Source organism: Staurois parvus, unplaced genomic scaffold (assembly GCF_062004578.1).
Source record: "Staurois parvus isolate SC_StPar_1 unplaced genomic scaffold, SC_StPar_1.0 ptg000070l, whole genome shotgun sequence".
NCBI lineage: Eukaryota > Metazoa > Chordata > Amphibia > Anura > Ranidae > Staurois > Staurois parvus.
Genome location: NW_028317866.1, coordinates 890,511 through 908,902, shown reverse-complemented (window position 1 = coordinate 908,902; position 18,392 = coordinate 890,511). Strand labels below are relative to the sequence as shown.

Sequence of the window (18,392 nt, the reverse complement as noted above, 5' to 3'; positions counted from 1 at the left end):
CCAACCTGAGGCCTTTTGACACTTTTAGTGCAGCCGTCAGGCCTTTCCAGGCAGTAGTCTGTGTTTCCTTATTGCCCTACAACAGAAGTGATTTTTAGTGGTCTTGTGTAATGTTCCAACAGTCTGTTTCCTGAAGCATATCCTTGGCTTCCAAACATGTGTCCAGTCTATAATCATCTACAGCATGTCTGCAATCTCTGACCATCTCTTGTAACAAGCTTGTACTCTTTACCCATCCCCTGGCGCATGCCTGCAGAATCAGACAGCTTTATGTAGCATTACACTGAATATTATTTGCTGGCCTTTGGTCATTTCAAAGGCCCCACTTGCGGCCCCTAAAACAAGAAAGTTGACCACCACTGGTAAAGATTGTAATGGAGCAGGAATTTCCGCTTCTTAGAGACCAAACAATTCTATTCTATAAAGTATTATTAGGATAGATTACAATATACTCAACTAATTAAGATAGATTAAAAGCTTTTATGACTTTTGATACTTGTCTTCTTTATTATATAAAACATTCATGGTACATTCAATTAGATAATATCGTATTTGAAATAAACACTAATTAATTTAATGTTCTTTTAGATTGGTTTAACAAATTCAAAGCTATTGCTGCTGAATCAGCTCAACATTCCAAACCTTGATCTCAGTCAGACTGCCATGTCTGTCTCCTGACTTGAGTTTTGATAAATCTGTAAAAATACAAACCTGTGAATTGTTCCCGTCTCTTATTTCCAGCTGCTAAACCCACACGCAAAGCCCTGCATATCTGTAAAACCACAATAGATAATACGAATTTGTGATTTTGATATGCTTGGCTGTCCTATCCTACTTGTGACTTGGACATCAAATACAGAACTGCCAGTATGAATGAATGCTATTTCCGTCTTTCAGTCTGAACAAATGGAGAATGGACATTAACATGTTCAACAGTTTATAGTGTATGTCAAGTCAAAAATGTTTGAATAGAGAAGGAGAGATTAGAACTCATTTTGGGTTTTTACTGCTTTCTGGGTCTCTGTTAGATAGATTTACCCTCACTTCCTGCCTTTCCCCGATGACTGCTTTCCACGTTCGTGATCCCTAGTAATGTACTAAATATGCTGACAGTTCTTTTGCTACCTGTCCTCAATTTAGACATACTTTATGTTAAGATATTTAAATTTAAAGAAATGTATCAAAAAGATGTGTTAAATAAACCATGTTTGTAAAGCAACACCTACCTTTTCCCATAGACACCACTAACTTTCCTTAGCTTAAAGGAAACTGTTGTTATATGAAAGGGCCAGTGTCACAATCATGCACACAGAGATGGGTGCGATCATCCATTCTGCTCCAAACATCTACATTTTGGTATCTCTCCCCAAAACAAATCAGTCTCCCTCCTCCGATTTCTCCCCTCCCTCAGGAATGCGTTCTGCGTACCTTGCTAAGGGGCTGTCTATGCAATCCTCTTGCCAAATAAGGTATTGGCTTGTCCATGGTAGGAAGATACCAGTTGATTTTGTGTAGAAAAAGAAGCTGTTCTGCTTTGTGCGTAGACAGAGAAGTGAGGACTGTCTGCGTTTTAACATCTAGCAAACCGAGAGAAAGCAGAATCTCCTGCCATGTCCCAACGAAACTAGCAGTAGAGACAAGAAAGCAAATCATCCTGGAGCTCATAAGACTTGAAACTGCTTAACCCAAGGCTGATTGGCAAGTACTTTAACCTTTTAAACTTCTTTCTGTTATCTGTTTGCTGTGCTGTTGTGCTCTGTATGTTTATATATATATATTGGCTACATCTTTTTTCTGTAAATATTTCTACTGCACCCTTTTAACCTTTTAGTAATAAAACTTACTTTCTGAAAGTGTTGAACTGTTTCTATAGCCCTTTAATGTGACTTACGAATCCCTGCCGCTGAAGAGCGCTACTATGAGTGTTTGACCCTCTGTATAACCTGTCTGTGGAGATAGCGGTATACCGACGAGTAACCAATCATCCTAGCGTATTGCTGAGTTTCCTGTTTCTCTGTACAAAAAGGAGGTGGTGGCAGTGTGAAGGCTTAATTGCGGAATTAACCTGACGCAGTAGCAAATGCTCCCAGGCTGCAGGTACGTCAATTGTGGTCCAACTAGCTGGAAAATCGGTGTGCAGGGTGCAGCTGGGCGTGGCATTATTACGCCCGGGACATCGCGGTGTTAGATTGGCTAGTCTTTCGGTCACGAGTTTGGTGAGAAGGTCAGGGGTCTGATGCCGCGCCCTTCACAGCCAGTTTATTGAGTTTGCTTCCCAGGCCACAAACTCCAAGTTCTCTACTGTTCTATATCAAGAAAATGTAAAATGCAAATTATAGATGTCTTGTCTCAATAAAAAAAGAAAGGAAGTGAAAGGAAATCTCTCCATTGAAGACACAGAAAGCAATAAATACACTATTTTCTAGTTATGAAGAAAATGTTTACAACCTCTGAGGTATTTATCACTACCTATGTCTCCTTATCTCAATGATTCCCATTCTCCTGAGGAATGATAGAAAAAAATTATTACGTTCAAACCCTTCTCTACTCTGAGCAAAACTAGCAAAACAGCTGAGATTTGAACCTGCAATCCTCTGCAAGGATGATTCCTAAATCCACTTATCTTTGCCCAATTTTAGCCCTGATGTCCAAAACAAAATTGTTCTTTTTAAATTGTTCTATTTGTAGCCCTAGATGATATTATAGGCCTTTATCCACTTTTCGCCATAACTTTCTATTAAATAGAGGCAGTACAATGTATTTTCCTTAAAGAATATGCAGACCCAACATTTCATATTCTCGATGTGTGCCTGCTGTATCATATACTTGAAAAGTTATCCTGTTCGCTTTGTATTGCTTCCTTTGTGTGAAGTCCCTGGTGCTCCTGCTAGTCTATCTGCTTTTCTGTCTGTCCTAACAACAGGCTCAAGATTAGAATCTGGATTTATTACATTGTTAAAAAGTGGAGATTTTCTGTTCTGACCCTTTCTATCGAGACAGACTAACTGACCTTGTTCAGAAATGTTTGCAGTCAGCTCTGAGCCCTGTTCTTTAAACACATCTGAGGTATGCTGTATGAATTGAAAAAATATTTTAAGTCCTGCTGGGGAGTTGTTGCAGAGCTCAACAGTTAAAGCTGAATTCTACACATAGGATAAATTACCAGTGATCCATCCCACTTCCCTGTTGAAATTGCTACATCTAAAGATTTAATCAGGCAGAGAACATCTGAAAGGGAACAGCTTCTGCTGTTTCTTTTCTTTAGAAAGCCCATATTGCTACGTGAACCCTATGTCAAAGGTGAACCTAGTTTACTGTACATGCTTATATGTAAAATAAATATTTTTTATCAATAAAAGTTTATAGCCTATAAAGTAAAAAAAAAAATGACCCAAAACGTGTGTATAGTTTCTCTTTCACAGTCAGAATGGAGACACATTGTCAGAATGGAGATGCAAATGTTTTATGTTCTGTGACTTTTCTAGCTGCTATGATTGTGCTATGTGTGATGTAACTGTTATAGCCTTATTGTAACTATAACTGGAAGCATAAGGCAGACTTTATTCTGAAAGAGAAAATAAAAATGTATGTAGGAAGTGTGCCACTCGGTGGTTACAATATTGTCTGTGAGATGTTGCTGAGGTTAACTAGAACACAGGAACCCTAAAAAACTTGTACAGAGGAACTGTATTCTTGACCAAGGTTGTGTTACTCCTTATTTACTTTTTCTTTTATAAAAGAAAGGCCATGAACTATTTACCTAATATGTAAACCAAGTCACTAAACATCCTTTAAGCTTCACCACTTTAAAGTTATACACAACACAATAGTCCACAATACATTTTAAATGATTTTTAAGGACTCATGCACATGGACTTCTAGAAGCTGAAAATTCCACTAGCGTAAAGTCCTGGGCATGCTACAAGTGCCAGCTACAGCTGCCCTTGCAAGTAAATGGCTATGCGCTGCCGTACTCAATTTAACACAATGGTTTCTGTATCAGCATTTAACGATGCATTTTATTTCAATATTTTGATTAGGAAGGGTAAACACTGAGTTATGAATATGTATTTGACCCAACCAATTCTTGAGATTCTTGTTCAGAAGTTTGGTTTTGGAGATGATAAATATATGGCTCACTTTTCCAGAGTGTCCTCTTTACCTCTTGGGCTTTTGTCTGGAGCGGATGTATCCTTAGAGTGTCCCTCCACTTGGGCCTTGCCTCAGCCAGGGACATGTCCCAGTGGCCTAAGGAGTTAGGCTCCCTGCTGGAGTGGATATCTTGAGGTAGTTGGGGTGAAAAATGGTTTTCTTGCTGAAGAGTGTTGCAGACAGGGGCGGACTGACCATTTGGAAACTCGGGCACTGCCCGAGGGCCTGGGGTCAGTAGGGGGCCCCATGAGATGCCCCTGGTACCTTTTTTCATAGGCTTTTTTGAGTTTGGGCAAGGACACTGGGGCCCCATGATCCCCTATTGCCCGGGGGCCCCATGAGTTGTCAGTCTGCCCCTGGTTGCAGAGGAGCTGGGTAGAAGGATCAAGAGGCAGATTTATTAGAGAAATATCCACTACTATTCAAGAAAGGCTGTGACTGCTCTTACAGGGTCATAGATCTTTCTGGCTCCTGTCCTGGGCAAGCAATAAACAAGAGGCTGCTTTCTTGTAAAGGGTCTCATTACTACTTCTACTACTTTAGAATACCTATCCTATGTTTGTGCTATTTTTTGGGTATCCTGCACTCTAAACCTTCTCTCCTAGAATTGAGTTCAGCAATAAAAGGTAAAAAGACTCCAACTTATTTTTCACCCCACCATACACCAGACCCTAAGGTTGAAATGTTAGTCTGCAACACTACTTAGAGGGTCATTCTTCACTACACCAAACCAAAAACACTTTTGGATAGAGTGGGGAAGGTTTAGAACCCCCATCTCATTTCTCTGTTTCTGTATTCCAAGAGATTTTCTCACACTTCATGTTCTTCCAATAAAGTTTTCATCAGACAGGAAGTGTGTCATGGTCCGGATCTGAACCTGGGACTTGAGATGCTGGACAGCTCCCTGTCTGATTCCTCAGTCAATCTTGCCTTGTATCTTGTTTCTGGTGAACCTTGAACTCTTTGTTCCTCCTATGAATTTCCTGATTTAAGCTATGTCTCTGCACTTCGTGTTTGCCAGATTATTGTGCTCTCTCCAGCCAATATCTTGCTCCTTGCATACATGCAGCTGTCCATATCTTTGCTACCATTTGTTACCGACCTTTGGCTTTTTCCTCAACTACGCTTCCATTTGATCCCTACCACTTGTTACCGACTTTTGGCTTATTTATTGACTATGCTTCTGCTTAATCTTTACCTGCTACATCTGTTACTGGACCCTGACTTGCTCACCTCCTGGTAGGGCAATCCTGAGGACTGCGAAACTCATCCCCACCATCAGGAGCTCTTGTGATGACCAGTTTGTGCTTAGACCCCTGGCGAGTCCATGTCATCCGCTTGGGTGACCTGCTCTTGTACATACCCTGCTGGTCAGTATGGACCTCTCTCCTGCTAAAGCTACTGGACTCCAAGCTTGACCCCTAACCCCTGTGACAAAGTGATGGAAAATCTGCAACAGAACACAGAGAGAAAAAAATATGACAAGGTCTTAGCTTACCCCTACTCTACTAAAGAAAATAATTTTTATTTCTGCCTGTGTTGCTGTTAAAGATTTTCTCTTATTTCCTGTCTGGTAAAATATAGTCAGCAGGACAGGAAGTAAGGGGAAATCCCTTTAATGGTTCCCAGTAAAATCTCCACGTGTCCTAAACCTTCCCCACTCAGTCCAAAACTAAGAAAACATTTTTGGGGCTTGACACTCATTTCAAAGCAGAACTTTATCTTTAGATAAACCACTGCTCCCCTCCCTTTGAAACACTTTAGCAGGAGGCCTTACCTTTTTCTCTCTCTCTACCCACATATTATGGTGTGGGTGCTCCCCATACCTGTAAGTACCAAGAATGTCCCTTACTTCCAGGCAGCAAAAGTATAGGAGCGAAGGAAGGTGAGTATATGCTGCTTCAGGATCTATGTGCATTCCCTGCAAAGGGTAATTATCCAGACAAGATTTTTAGGCTGACAGTTCATGTGCATTTTGCTCCCAATGATGAGTGTCTAGGGGTTTGGAGAAGGGTAATTGCTCATATCCCAGCCATTGCTACAGCAGTGTGCATAGGGTTTGAGTCCTGTTACGAGGATTTTTCCAACGAGATGTGCTCCCTGTCATTACACCTCTACATCTCCTTCTATTTTTGATTATCCCTCTATACCACTCTCTTTTCACAATTACCTAGGTTTTGCTGCACCCATTCTCAAAAAGGATGTAACTCCTTTTTACATGCTCCCAACATAAAACAGCAATGCCATCTTTACACATACTGTTTATGTGACAGCATGGTGTTAAAGCCCACCAGTGTGCTGCCACATCTATGGGTATGACCAGCATTAAGAGTTAATGGAATTGAGAATAAAATGCTATATAACCCTATGCTGAGAGGCTCTTGCACAACATTTTTACAGGCTGATATATCTACCAAATTAGTAATATAAATGATGCACGTACAGACGAAAATGTGCAAACATGATGAAAAGTCCCTTACACAGCAATTGAAACAGAGCATCTGTGTTCTGCACCCTGAAACATATGGTAAGGCCTATCTATTTACAATATTCCAGGAATGAAATAGGTAAACCAAGAATTGTGGGTTTGTGAATGTGGCTGATAACAAACATATGGTTTAAACATCTCCCATCCTGTCAGACTGAGCTTGTGCGGCTTGAACTCCAGAAAGTGACAAGAAAAGTACTTCTTTTCCAGAGAGTAAGGAGATGTGGTTTGTATGTAGTTTTGTCAACCTCAAAAAGAAGTGTGTGCTTTACAGGGTGTGATAACTATCAATGGTCCAACTTATCAGCCTAACAAGATATTAAGTTTCATGAGCTGTAGTGCTTGCTGAATAATACCTGCAGATGTATGAAAAAGTCTGGAACAGAAATCATTATATAGGTTTACAAAAATGGTTTTAGCCATTTAACTATTTCTTTTTTGATGGGCCAAATAAATCTTGTTAACATTATTAGGAACTTTGCCCATGTAAATGACTTTAATTTCCCACTGTTACTATAGATTATAAAACAAGACCTGACCAGATGGGATGAACAGTCACATGGCTTGGTGGCAACAGTTTTTTTATTTTTATTTGTATTTACAACAAACCCTATATGTTTATCATCTGGGTTCCAAAAATGCATGAAAATGATCTTGGATTTTATTTCAGGTGGGAGAAAGCCAAGACTCAAACATTTTCTTTTCTGTCCTAAACTCAGTGGGGTGTGGGTTTTCCGGACCCTCAGCTTTATTTTGTGGCACTCAAACAGAATTATTAACTGGTGCTTTAATAGAGACTCCAGTAGATGGATTCACTTGGAACAGGATCAATCCCCATTCCCTATATCGGGGATTTTTATGGTTGCACAAAGAAATCCCAGAGGTTTTGAGGCAACATTCCCTCATTTGTACTAAGCTACAACTATATTAATACACATAGCTATATCCCTCCTCCCCCCCAACCCATATTCTTGATTCTCGGAAACCCCAAACTTATTTAACTCTCAATTAAAGGGCTGCTTCAGAGCCATTTTCTAGACAGTTCTAGCCTTAAACAGACATTTGCAGCTGTCTTTAGATGACTGGAGAATACTTCGAATAAGATTTGTTCTTTTATCCCTCTACCAAGCCTTGTGTTTCTTTAGAGGTCTTACTCAGTTTGAACAGATCTGCGTGGACACAAATCCTCTTTGCCATGCTCTATCTTACATATATAATTCTGTTTCTTCTCACCCTGAACAGCCAGAACCTGGTTATCTATCCCAATGGGACATCCCATGGGATCTTGGTAAAGCCTAGAGCAGAAAGACACGTTATTTCTACTTTCCCACAAATCTTACATTTCCAATAAATATCAAGCAGGGGGATATACGCAACCTAATCACAGGGTGGTTCAAAAATGTTAGCCTATAACCTCCGCTTTGTGTTGGTGTTGCAAGCAGGAAACCAGTTTGAGAAAACCATCAATGCCATGCATGAGTTCTGGGACATGAGTTCATTAAAAAAAAAACCTCATAGATGTGTACCTGGATAGAGACCCATTATCTTTCCTACTACACCAAGGTCTTATTCAGATGGGCAAATTAAGGCAAAAAGGCTGTTGTGTTCATATGTGGCTAAATGCTGCCCACAGTTGGTTGTGGTTGTACAAACACAGAGTGTGCAAGGTAGTAGCTCCTCCATCCACAAGAATCACAGGCTCTTTCTGGCAGCTGTCCATTTGGATGAGGTCTTATAACCAATGCCTGTAAAGCTCTACAAAACTTTGACTATTGATACACCTCCTAAATGTGACCAAAGCATGCATTCCTCTACTCTGGAAACAAGCTTCATCACCATCTGCTTCATTATGATTCATTATTATTCCAGAAAATCAATGATACCATGCTTATGGAACATCTGACACATCCCTTCACTTCAGAGAAGAGAAATTACATTACTTACTTATACTATGAAATACTTGGTATTACTGATTAGAGTTTAGACACTGTACATATCTCATCTGGCCTGAAGTTGAAGACCTTTGATGGACAACTTGCACACCTAAAACTAATAACTGCACTCCAACTAGTTGTGGCCAGGGGCGGACTGACCATTTGGAAACTCGGGCACTGCCCGAGGGCCCAGGGTCAGTAGGGGGCCCCATGAGATGCCCCTGGTTTCTTTTTCATAGGCTTTTTTGAGTTTGGGCAAGGACACAGGGGCCCCATGATCCCCTATTGCCCGGGGGCCCCATGAGTTGTCAGTCCACCCCTGGTTGTGGCTAGTAATAACTAGGACTGTAACCTTGGGGCTGTGTGGGCAAAATGACTAGAGGATGGCGGTGAAAACTACCTTCCCCCATCCCTCCCTTTTTTGCTTCCCTTCCTCCCTATCTTTAACAAATCCCTATTCCCCCTGAACATCATCTGACATTTTTTTACCTTTCCTTTTATTTTCTCCCAGGTGTGCTGTATTGTATTTCACAATCTCTTAATTAAAAAGACTGGAGGCCAAGTTGGGAAAAAGAACTTTAGATTGCCATTAACCCCTCAGACTGGAAAAAGTGCTTTATTTTGACCCAAAAATTATCACTAGCAACCAAAACGCAGGAAAAAGGGTTCAAACTCATAACTAGGTGGTACAGAGGCCCTTCTGTTCTCCACCAATTTGACTGTACAGTCTCAGAAACTTGCTAGCAGAGCCACAGCTCCAAAGGTACCATGCTTCATATATGGTGGGATTGCACCCCCCCCCCATTCGGACATTATGGTCGCGAATCTTTAATCTCTACTGTAAGCTTAGACGACACAAATTCCACTTTACTTATGGTAGCACTCCTGTCCATGATTCCGACACACCTCAAGTCCACAAAAAAAGATGTTCTTAGACATATTCTAGCAGTGGCCTGGTCAGTCATACCCTCGTACTGGAAAACAAATACCACACCTCCCCTTGTGAAATGGGCAACCAAACTTGACTCCATCAGAGACCTAGAATGTCTGCTATCGTGAGAAAATGACAGGGAAGAACAGTTCAACATTTGAACATCATGGTCTATGTTCCGTTACTCATCGGCATTACAGGATTGGATCAGGGAATGTATCTCTCCAATATCCAATTAGCCATGATGAAGTAATTACACTCCCTCCTCCCCCCTTCATACCCCCAATTATTTTCCTCTTTCTTCTCCACTTTCCTTCTCAATCGCATCCTTCTCTGTTACCATCTTACCTAACATTGGACACTAGTCTTATCTGTTCAATTATCTTCTCTCTTTTAGCAGACACAGTTGAACAATATTACCTACCATTATGCTTCACAAGGAGAGTGTCGTCTGACTAATCTAGTTGGGTCATTACCTCCCCTGGTTACCTCCTGGATGACCTGAGATAGTAATGTTCAACTACTGGTGCCTTTTGTCTTCTTGAATCTCAACAAAGTGTCTATATAAAACTTTTAATTTGTATAATCTATTACTGCTGGAAAATTTGAATCATACTATCTTTATACTTCTTCTATGCTTTGTATCTGTAACTTTCGTTTATAGAAACTTGAATAAAACAAGATTAAACTAAGAAGACTGGAGGCCTATCAAGAAGTACACTATACAATTTTCTTCAATTCTGCATGGACTAGATCACAGTACATTATCGGTCTATATGGGTATAGGCTAATTTTGAGTGTGCAATCTCCTAAAGTGATAATATACTCTGTACCCCTACTTTACAGGGTTTTTACTACCTGAACTGTTATCTTTATAGTGCTTTCCTGTACTTGACCTTGTGATTAAACAAAATGCTACAAATAAGCATTTAAAATATTTTTCTGCCTTTTTCAAGTTGGCAATGGAGTCTTTTTAAGTATGCCTCCTGTAATTAACAGCAGGGCAGAGTGCTGCAGAATTTTGTATTATTTATTTAATTAATTAATTAATTAATTAATTAATTAATTGCACCATAAACTGATGCTCTTTTTCTGTGTATTTTCTGGCTATGCTGTAAAGCAGTGTGAAAGAATATATCCTGCAAAGAAATTGTGATTTATTCCTGCAGTATGTAAGATGCCATATGCAATACTGTAAATGTATATTTGTGCACCAAAATATAAGGCTTGTTCTAAAACAGTTTGGGATATTAAAGGCTAAAAGGGATACAAAAGAAATACAAGGTTATAAGAGAAAAAATATGATACATAGTGTAGAAGTAGTAGACCTACAGTAATTCATCCTATATAAAAGTTGTGCGTGATTACATTTCCTTTGATCTGAATGGATTTCATTTGAACTGGATGGAAAATCTAGCTGCATGATGTCTACACATACACTATCTATGTACAGTGTATTGCTATAGCAATCCTGCACTTGTCCACTGACACTTATTGAGCATCATCAATTCAGAAATGCTACTAGCAGTCTTAGGTCTTAGGACAGATGTCTTAGGACAGATGTTGGCTGGCATGTTTTGTATTCCCAGTTACACATTTAAGGAATATGTGATCATTGGGGTAGAGGAAAATAGTATACTGTGGTAACCTCCATTGTTAGTGTTGCAAAAACAAATGATTGCTAATTGATGAATATGCCATTTATGTTGGGAATACAAAAGGTTTTCTGTTCATTTGCATGCATACTCCTGAAAAATCCTCTTAACATTGACATCCACTGTAAAGCATATATTAGACAAGCTCATCTCTGTGTTATAAACTCCAAAAATAGGGGACTCAGAAAAGAATCTCCAGTGTTTTAGAGCTATATTTTTGAGACAAGATAGAATTAATGTATAGGTACTGTTAGAAAAGGTTCACATAGGCCTGGAGTGGTTATTTGGAACTCCCTGCAATTGACAGAAGGGCTAGTGCTAGTTTTTCTCTAGAGCTAAATATTTTAACAAAATATAGTTATATATATGTAGCACCCTCTAGTGTTCTACTAGAATAGTGTAGAGTATTACAGGTAAAATCATTGTGTATGACTCATGGTAGTTGTGTGAGTCATGTGATTAAGGTTGGGTTATTGCAGGTCAGCTGGAGAACTTAACAAATTGTGGCTCTACCGCCTCCTCCTGACTCTAGAGGACCATAGAACCTTCCGGTAGTTGGTTAGAAGTAAGGGGTAGAGGCCTAATCTGTGTATTCATGGGGAGTCCGGCCAATCCCAAGTTTGAAAGCCCTGCTAGAGTAGTGGACTGGTCTATAAATTTGGGGGAGTTGGGCTGACAGGGGAGTCCGGTGGAAGATGCAGTGCTGAGGAGACTGTCAGGGTCTGGGAGGGGTCCCCTAGGTCTGGGGGGGGGCAGCTTCTAGGCTGGGCTTCGGCTGGCTCGGGCTGGCTCAGGAGGATACATTCTGTGGAGAGACGGGGATGGGATCAGGCCTAGAGCAGCAGGGAGCAGAGAAGACAGTGTGAGTACAGAAGCAAACTTTGGGATCTACAAGGGGAAAGACTGCCACATGTAGCAAGCTTTCCAAGAACAGCATTGAGCTAAATTATTTATCCTTGATCCAGGAGATCCCGAGAAGTCAGGAGGGCTGGTAGTTCCTGCAGGCTGGGGAGCTGGGAGCAGCTCTGTAGGGGGAAGGAAGACATCTCTGCATGTAGCTACAAGAAGTAAAGTGATTTTTGAAGGACTGCTAGTTCCTCGCCCATAAGGAGCAGCTGCTACTGATCCGCAATGACTGACAGCTTTCAGGAAAAGAACAGTTAAGATTCTGCCTTGTACATATGGTAGGAAATAAATGTCCCCTTCCATTGTTTCAGGTCAAATTGGGTATCCAATAATCCCTATTTCCCTATCCAAGTTGCATTCCCCTAATAAAACAATAAAATCAAGTTCATGGACTGGTCACTGTCTTTGGATGCAAGTCTGTGTGAAAAATACCTGTTGCTTGGCTGTGCAAAGGGAAATTTAGGGATACCTACAAGACAGTGGCCCTCACGAGGGTAGTGCTACATATACAAATATACAGTGTACTGTATTATGACTATAACAGAGTCTGGTGGTCTTTATATTCTAGGAATGCTAGTCCAAAACATAGTTCATGTGATGTCAACAAAATATGTATATACAACTAGTTAGTTTATAATAATGTTTTCTTGAAACTACAATTTTTTGTCCAGCAGTGGCCAATAGGAAGGAGCAGAGGAAGGGATTGACTAGGGAAGCAGTGATCTATATTTTTATAAGAGAGCCAATGGGTGTTGGAGATACTTGGGTTCTCTGAACATACATTGAAGATGTGAGCAGGTGTCTGATGGTATTTAATCTGTGCACTTGGCCATTTTAGAAGATAGGGTTTCAGAAGGAATCTGAATGGTTTGCTCTGTCTTGGCTATACAATGTTACTCAACAGGGGTACATTATTTATAAAATACAACTGTGGAAAGTTATGGATCACCCTAAAAATTATGCGTCTTCTCTAGGGCAAACATTGCAAATCTGAGTGTGAATTGAAGAAGTATGGCTTTTAATCAGATGACGTGTATTGGACATCACAGATTATAACTGACAACAGGAAGACAGCAAGCTTGATGCAAGACATTACTGAACAGGTACTATATGATATCTGAAAACATATACATTTTTCATGGGTGGGAATTTAGAACGAGTGTTGCTTAAATATGTATATTCATGAGGATTAATTTACATCTGTGTGCTAAGAGTATGTTTTAATGATCTTGTAGCACCCTCCTTGATTAGGTGCTAAAAGTGAGGCAAAGTTCATTTTTTTGGCTCGGCTGTTTGAAGTAGAGACATAATTGTGTTTTGCTTACATTGAGTTCTGCAGCTGCAGACTTACCTGTCTACCCCTGTCTTTCCAGAATCTTCTGGAAACATAGTGAGGGAGAGGACAGAGTCTGAGCTGGCTCTGTATACACACTCAGCCAATTCCTGGTCAAGACAAGTGACCACTAGAGGACTGAGAGTGGTATATAAGGGTAAGATCAGAGAGTAGCAGGTTCCTTCACTAGTAGGAGGGTGACCAAGCCTATAAATGCTTTCAAACCTTCCTAGGCTTAGGAGAGACCTAAAGAACCCCCAGATGTCTCTAGCTCACCTAGGAACAGAAGAGTCATCCTTTTTGAAGTTGCAGGAATCTCGAAGCAGAGCCTGCAGTGGATCTTTTTGGGATACCTTGTGACACAGATCACAGTGAGTAGGCCACAGAGAATCCTGAGACAGTGACTGTTGCTTGTATACCCTTTCTGGATAAAGGGACCGTTCCAGACCCAGGTGCCAGGGCTGCACTGTAGAGGAATCCCCCCCTGTTCTGAAAGCTGTGCGACCCTTTCAAGGAGGAAAACTCTGCGTTGTATTGTTCTTTTATTTCATGATAGTGTCTTCAGCAAGTTGCCTAGTTCCAGCCATCCCAAAGCTTTTCCCAATCCCTATTCCAGTTCTACTAAAACAAATGAAGCAACAACAAAAGAACAATCCATGCCTGGCTACTGTCTGAAGATTGAGTGAGATTTGATACCCCTAGACTGAAATACCTTGTGCCTGGTTACTTGTACACTTAAGGGATCAAAACTTGGGATCAAATATAACAGGACCAATCTGGTAGGTGCACTTAAAGAGAACATGTGCTTCACCCATGCACGGCAAAGCAATAGGTTTGCTGTAATGTTGGCCCATGCACCAGTTTAAACTCACCTTTCTTGGCACCTCTGTTACTTTTTTTCGCTGTCAGGAGTGAAAAGTACTTCTGGATTTAGGTGAGCATATTACTTACTCTTCTTAATCTCACATGACAGCCCTGGTGCTTTTCAAATGGTTCTCAGGCAGAAACACATGGGGAGGGAGTCTTTACTCCGTGTAAGCACTGACTTGGATTGTATTGGAGCGTACACAGGTTTTTCTCCTTGCTCTGGGAGAAAAATGTTGATAAGTAAGAATTAGTAGTAGAAGGTAAGTATACGCTGTTATTGGGACTGGTTATAGGCAAAGCTCAAGTTCACTTTCATTCACACAGAGATTTCATTCTGCATCATTATTTTCAAAGGCATAGCTAAATAGTTGCCTAGTCTTTATTGAACAAATGTTATTGGTTATGTATTCTAGCTACAGTATGTAATGTTTTCTTTTAAGAGAGCAGGTGGGTTCTCCTCCCAGAAGAATCACAGGCGAAAAGGGAGTGAGTCTTCTGATGAAAATATAACTACAAGGAAAATTAAGGTAAACTTATTTTTTATGAATTATAAAATAGTTTTCATGAAATTACAGTGTGGTTCATATAAAGATACTGTGTATTTATATAAATTGTAATCACTCATCTATTTACCACCAGGTTTAAGGTGATCAAAAACGGCAATATTAGTAAGTCATGCTTCTGAGTTCTGAAGGGTCAAAGGTACTCTTTGTTGCATATGGAAATATTTTAATTTTCAAATATTCAGTCTTCTATGAGGCAGTAAGTTTAATGTTAGGCTTAGGTTATGTCTTTAAAGCAGAACTCCAGGCAAAAACTTCTTTACATGTTCATTTTTGCTGTTTTTCTACCTTCACGGAATATCTCATCTATAGCATATTCATTTTTAAATCAAAACATTAATTCTCTTTGGTTTCCTGTTTGTAAGGAGGGTGGCGGCTATGCCTCCTATTCCCCCAGCCACTGGTCTTGGCACATCCCTTTTGACGTTCTTCCTCCAGGAAGCAGTGATGTAATTCAGCCCCACTTGCAGTGGTGGGCAGACCGATACACTCAAACACATTCAATATGTACAGGCCTAGTGTACTGCCCGCATTCACTGCAATTCCCTGTGGTTGATGGGAAATGTAGTTTCCTTTTACTGCAGAGAGAGAGGATAGGATATGATGTACTCCCTGCTATTACACCTCCTCCTTGGCAGAGTAGATGCTGTTATTATTTGAATTACAGAGATGAGGTCATGGAAATTCAATAAGACTTTTCTTCTAAATGGTTAGGATTTTCAAAATTGTATTAACTGTTTAGTGTTTTGTGTAGGGGTGTACTAGTGGGTGATGTTTTTGCCCATCCTGGAGTTCTTCTTTAAGTGAACCGGTTTTACATATGCTGGTAACCTCACAAGCACAGCCAGTCATTAAAATCAATGTTCAGCAGTAGATGGGAAAGACAGCAGTAAATGGCAAAGTGTCAACCAGAAAGAGCATGTCCTGAAGAAGCTCACATAACCGTGTGAGTGAAACGCGTTGACCTCCTTATGTCATCCTGCCCCTCGCTCCAGGCCATGCTTGGCAGTTCACTATCATGCCACTCCATGAAGACTACTACAGCCTGGTAGCATGACCAACAAGCATTTAGGCGGCCTTGATGTCGGAACAGCATCCATGGGAGTTACAGCAGGCTATGCAGTATGAGGACTGACAGGAGTGGTGAGCTGTAGAGGTACACTCTCAGGACTGTGGTGATTCACATTGAGAGACCTAAACGGAACCACTTTTGGAGGGTTAGACTTTACTCAGTGGAATTATCTACACTATTGTGGGTGCCTAGTAGAGATTGGGAGAGTGCTTGCTGACTCCTGCTACTTATTTCTGATACACTGTCATTGCTCTTTCTGGCTGATGCTTTGCCATTTACTGCTGCCTTTCCCAACTACTGCTGATAATTGATTTCAATGGCTGGCTGTGCTTCTGAGGTTCCCAGTGGAGCTTAAAGGCAAACCAATCCCTTATTTACCTGACAACATTATAGGGGCAGTCTGGCAAATTTGCACTTTATGTGAAGTATATGGATGGATTTGAGTGTTACCAGCCATTTATGGTACTGAGATCCATGTTTATGTTATGAATACATGTTTATGTGTGAGTACAGCCATCCATCCAGTGGATGGAATACTTGGAGTGCTTACAACTATTATCTTGCTTGAGGACGTACCACTGATTATCACTCCTAGCGTACTCTTCTATCCAACATAAGTTACTGCTGGTCTCTACCTAGCTAATTATCCAATTATACTGTTATTGCTGACTGCATTAGAGTGCATGGTGTTGTGTGCATGAGAGCCAAGGCTATGTTTTTTTGCATTTGACAACTTTGTCACTTGTGTTTTAATGGGAAATGGTGGAAGTTTTTTGCTAATATATAAATAGATTTTATTCTATCTGTAATCAATAAAGCATATGCTCTTTTTGTACAAATACCGCAGTAGTTCTCTTTTGGAACCTCTTTTGATGTTGAACTCCCTGGTCATATTTATAACTGTCTATAGGTTCTGAGAACACCAACCTAGTGTAATTGATATAGGTGAGTCAGTGTTCAAGTTAGTGTATTAACGTAGTTGTGGTAGTCTGCTATTTTTTATATTGAATATGAAATATTGCATAATGATCTTTTGTTTCTTCTAAACTCAATCATTTAAGATGAAGTTTACACACACAAATTAATCAGTCATATGAATTTCCCTCCTCCCGTCTGTTGAACCAGCAGTTTAAATTAGGTGGAGATTCTGAAAGCAATCAGATTCTGCTTCTCTTTTTTTGAGATTATGTATAAAACAAAGACTTTAGTAAAAAAGACTAAATACTTAAGACAGAGACAGATAAAAAAACCCAAAGATATAAACATCAGTTCAAGACATAAATAATGTAAAATTAAATTGAGCCAAAACCAAAATTGTTTCCATTTAGCTTACAGCTAAAACATACCTCAAAATGTAATAACCTTGAAACATTACTTTAACCTTAACAAATAAATGAAAACCCTTGACTCTAAGACTGAGCTATCCTTATCCATAAATTAATGCCTAAAACTGGGTATGCACTTGTAGATTTTTGAACGAAAATTTGTACAAAAATTGTCAGTACATTGATGAATGTTTTTCGAAAGTACTTCAAAATTTTGATTGTTGTTAACATTTGATTTGGAATGAATGAACTTTATCACATAAAAACAACATACACTGTTAAAAATTAATTTGTTTGTGAACAATTTTCCATCCTGCTTCTTAGAAAAACTTTTAGTGAACACAAACCTTAAAATTAAACACCTATCCAAGACCAACAAACCGTAAGCAAAAAATAAAGTGAAAAATAAACATGACAGTGAAGCAAAACCAAACCAACAACCTGATAATAATACAGTATAAAAAAATAGAGGAAAACTTACATAAACAGGACATGACCAGGACTGGGACTGGAAACAATGGGAGTAGAGATGGGGTAACAGAATACAGGGTACTAGATGCAAGATACAGGATAAGGTAGTGATCAGATAATCAGTGAGCAGGTATATGGCTAACAGGGCAAAACACTAAAGCACTGATGCAAATCAAGGGAGGGGTTACATACCTTTCCAGCAGCCAGCGTCAGGGGGATCCCAATCATGGAATCTGCTGGCTGCTGAGAGACACTCGCGGGTGGTCACCTGGAAGCACTCTTTTCAGCTCTGGGAACCACAGTGCCACTAGCAGGTGATCCAGATCCTGAAATCCTGCACACATAAATACCAGTACAAAAATGCCAAGTTGAATACAAATAATCTGCTATAATTTGTATGAGGTTAAGGTACCACACTCAAGGCTCCACATTTTTGTTGACTTTGGAGCTGTACAGTGTAACATTTATTATTTTCTCTTCTCTCTCATATCATTGTATTTTTCACTATTGTTTTAATATTTTTGTTGTTTGACTTCACTGTAAGAAAAAGTATACATATACATTACAGTGCCTTAAAAAATTATTCATACCTCTTGAAATTTTCCACATTTTGTCATGTTACAACCAAAAATTTAAATGTATTTTATTGGGGTCTTATGTGATAGACCAACACAAAGTGGCACATAATTGTGAAG

The 18,392-nt window shown here is 39.9% G+C and overlaps 1 protein-coding gene across 1 annotated transcript in view; it reads left to right on the top strand.

The window, feature by feature from the left end:
- The window catches only part of LOC149469440 (uncharacterized), a 91,355-nt gene that overhangs the window by 36,086 nt on the left and 36,877 nt on the right, over positions 1-18,392 (top strand). Inside the window, exons 2-3 of the mRNA XM_089669182.1 lie at positions 13,041-13,169; positions 14,707-14,793. Coding sequence (XP_089525308.1) covers positions 13,149-13,169; positions 14,707-14,793 — 108 coding nt within the window. The 5' untranslated portion in view covers positions 13,041-13,148. The remainder of the gene's footprint in view (positions 1-13,040; positions 13,170-14,706; positions 14,794-18,392) is intronic.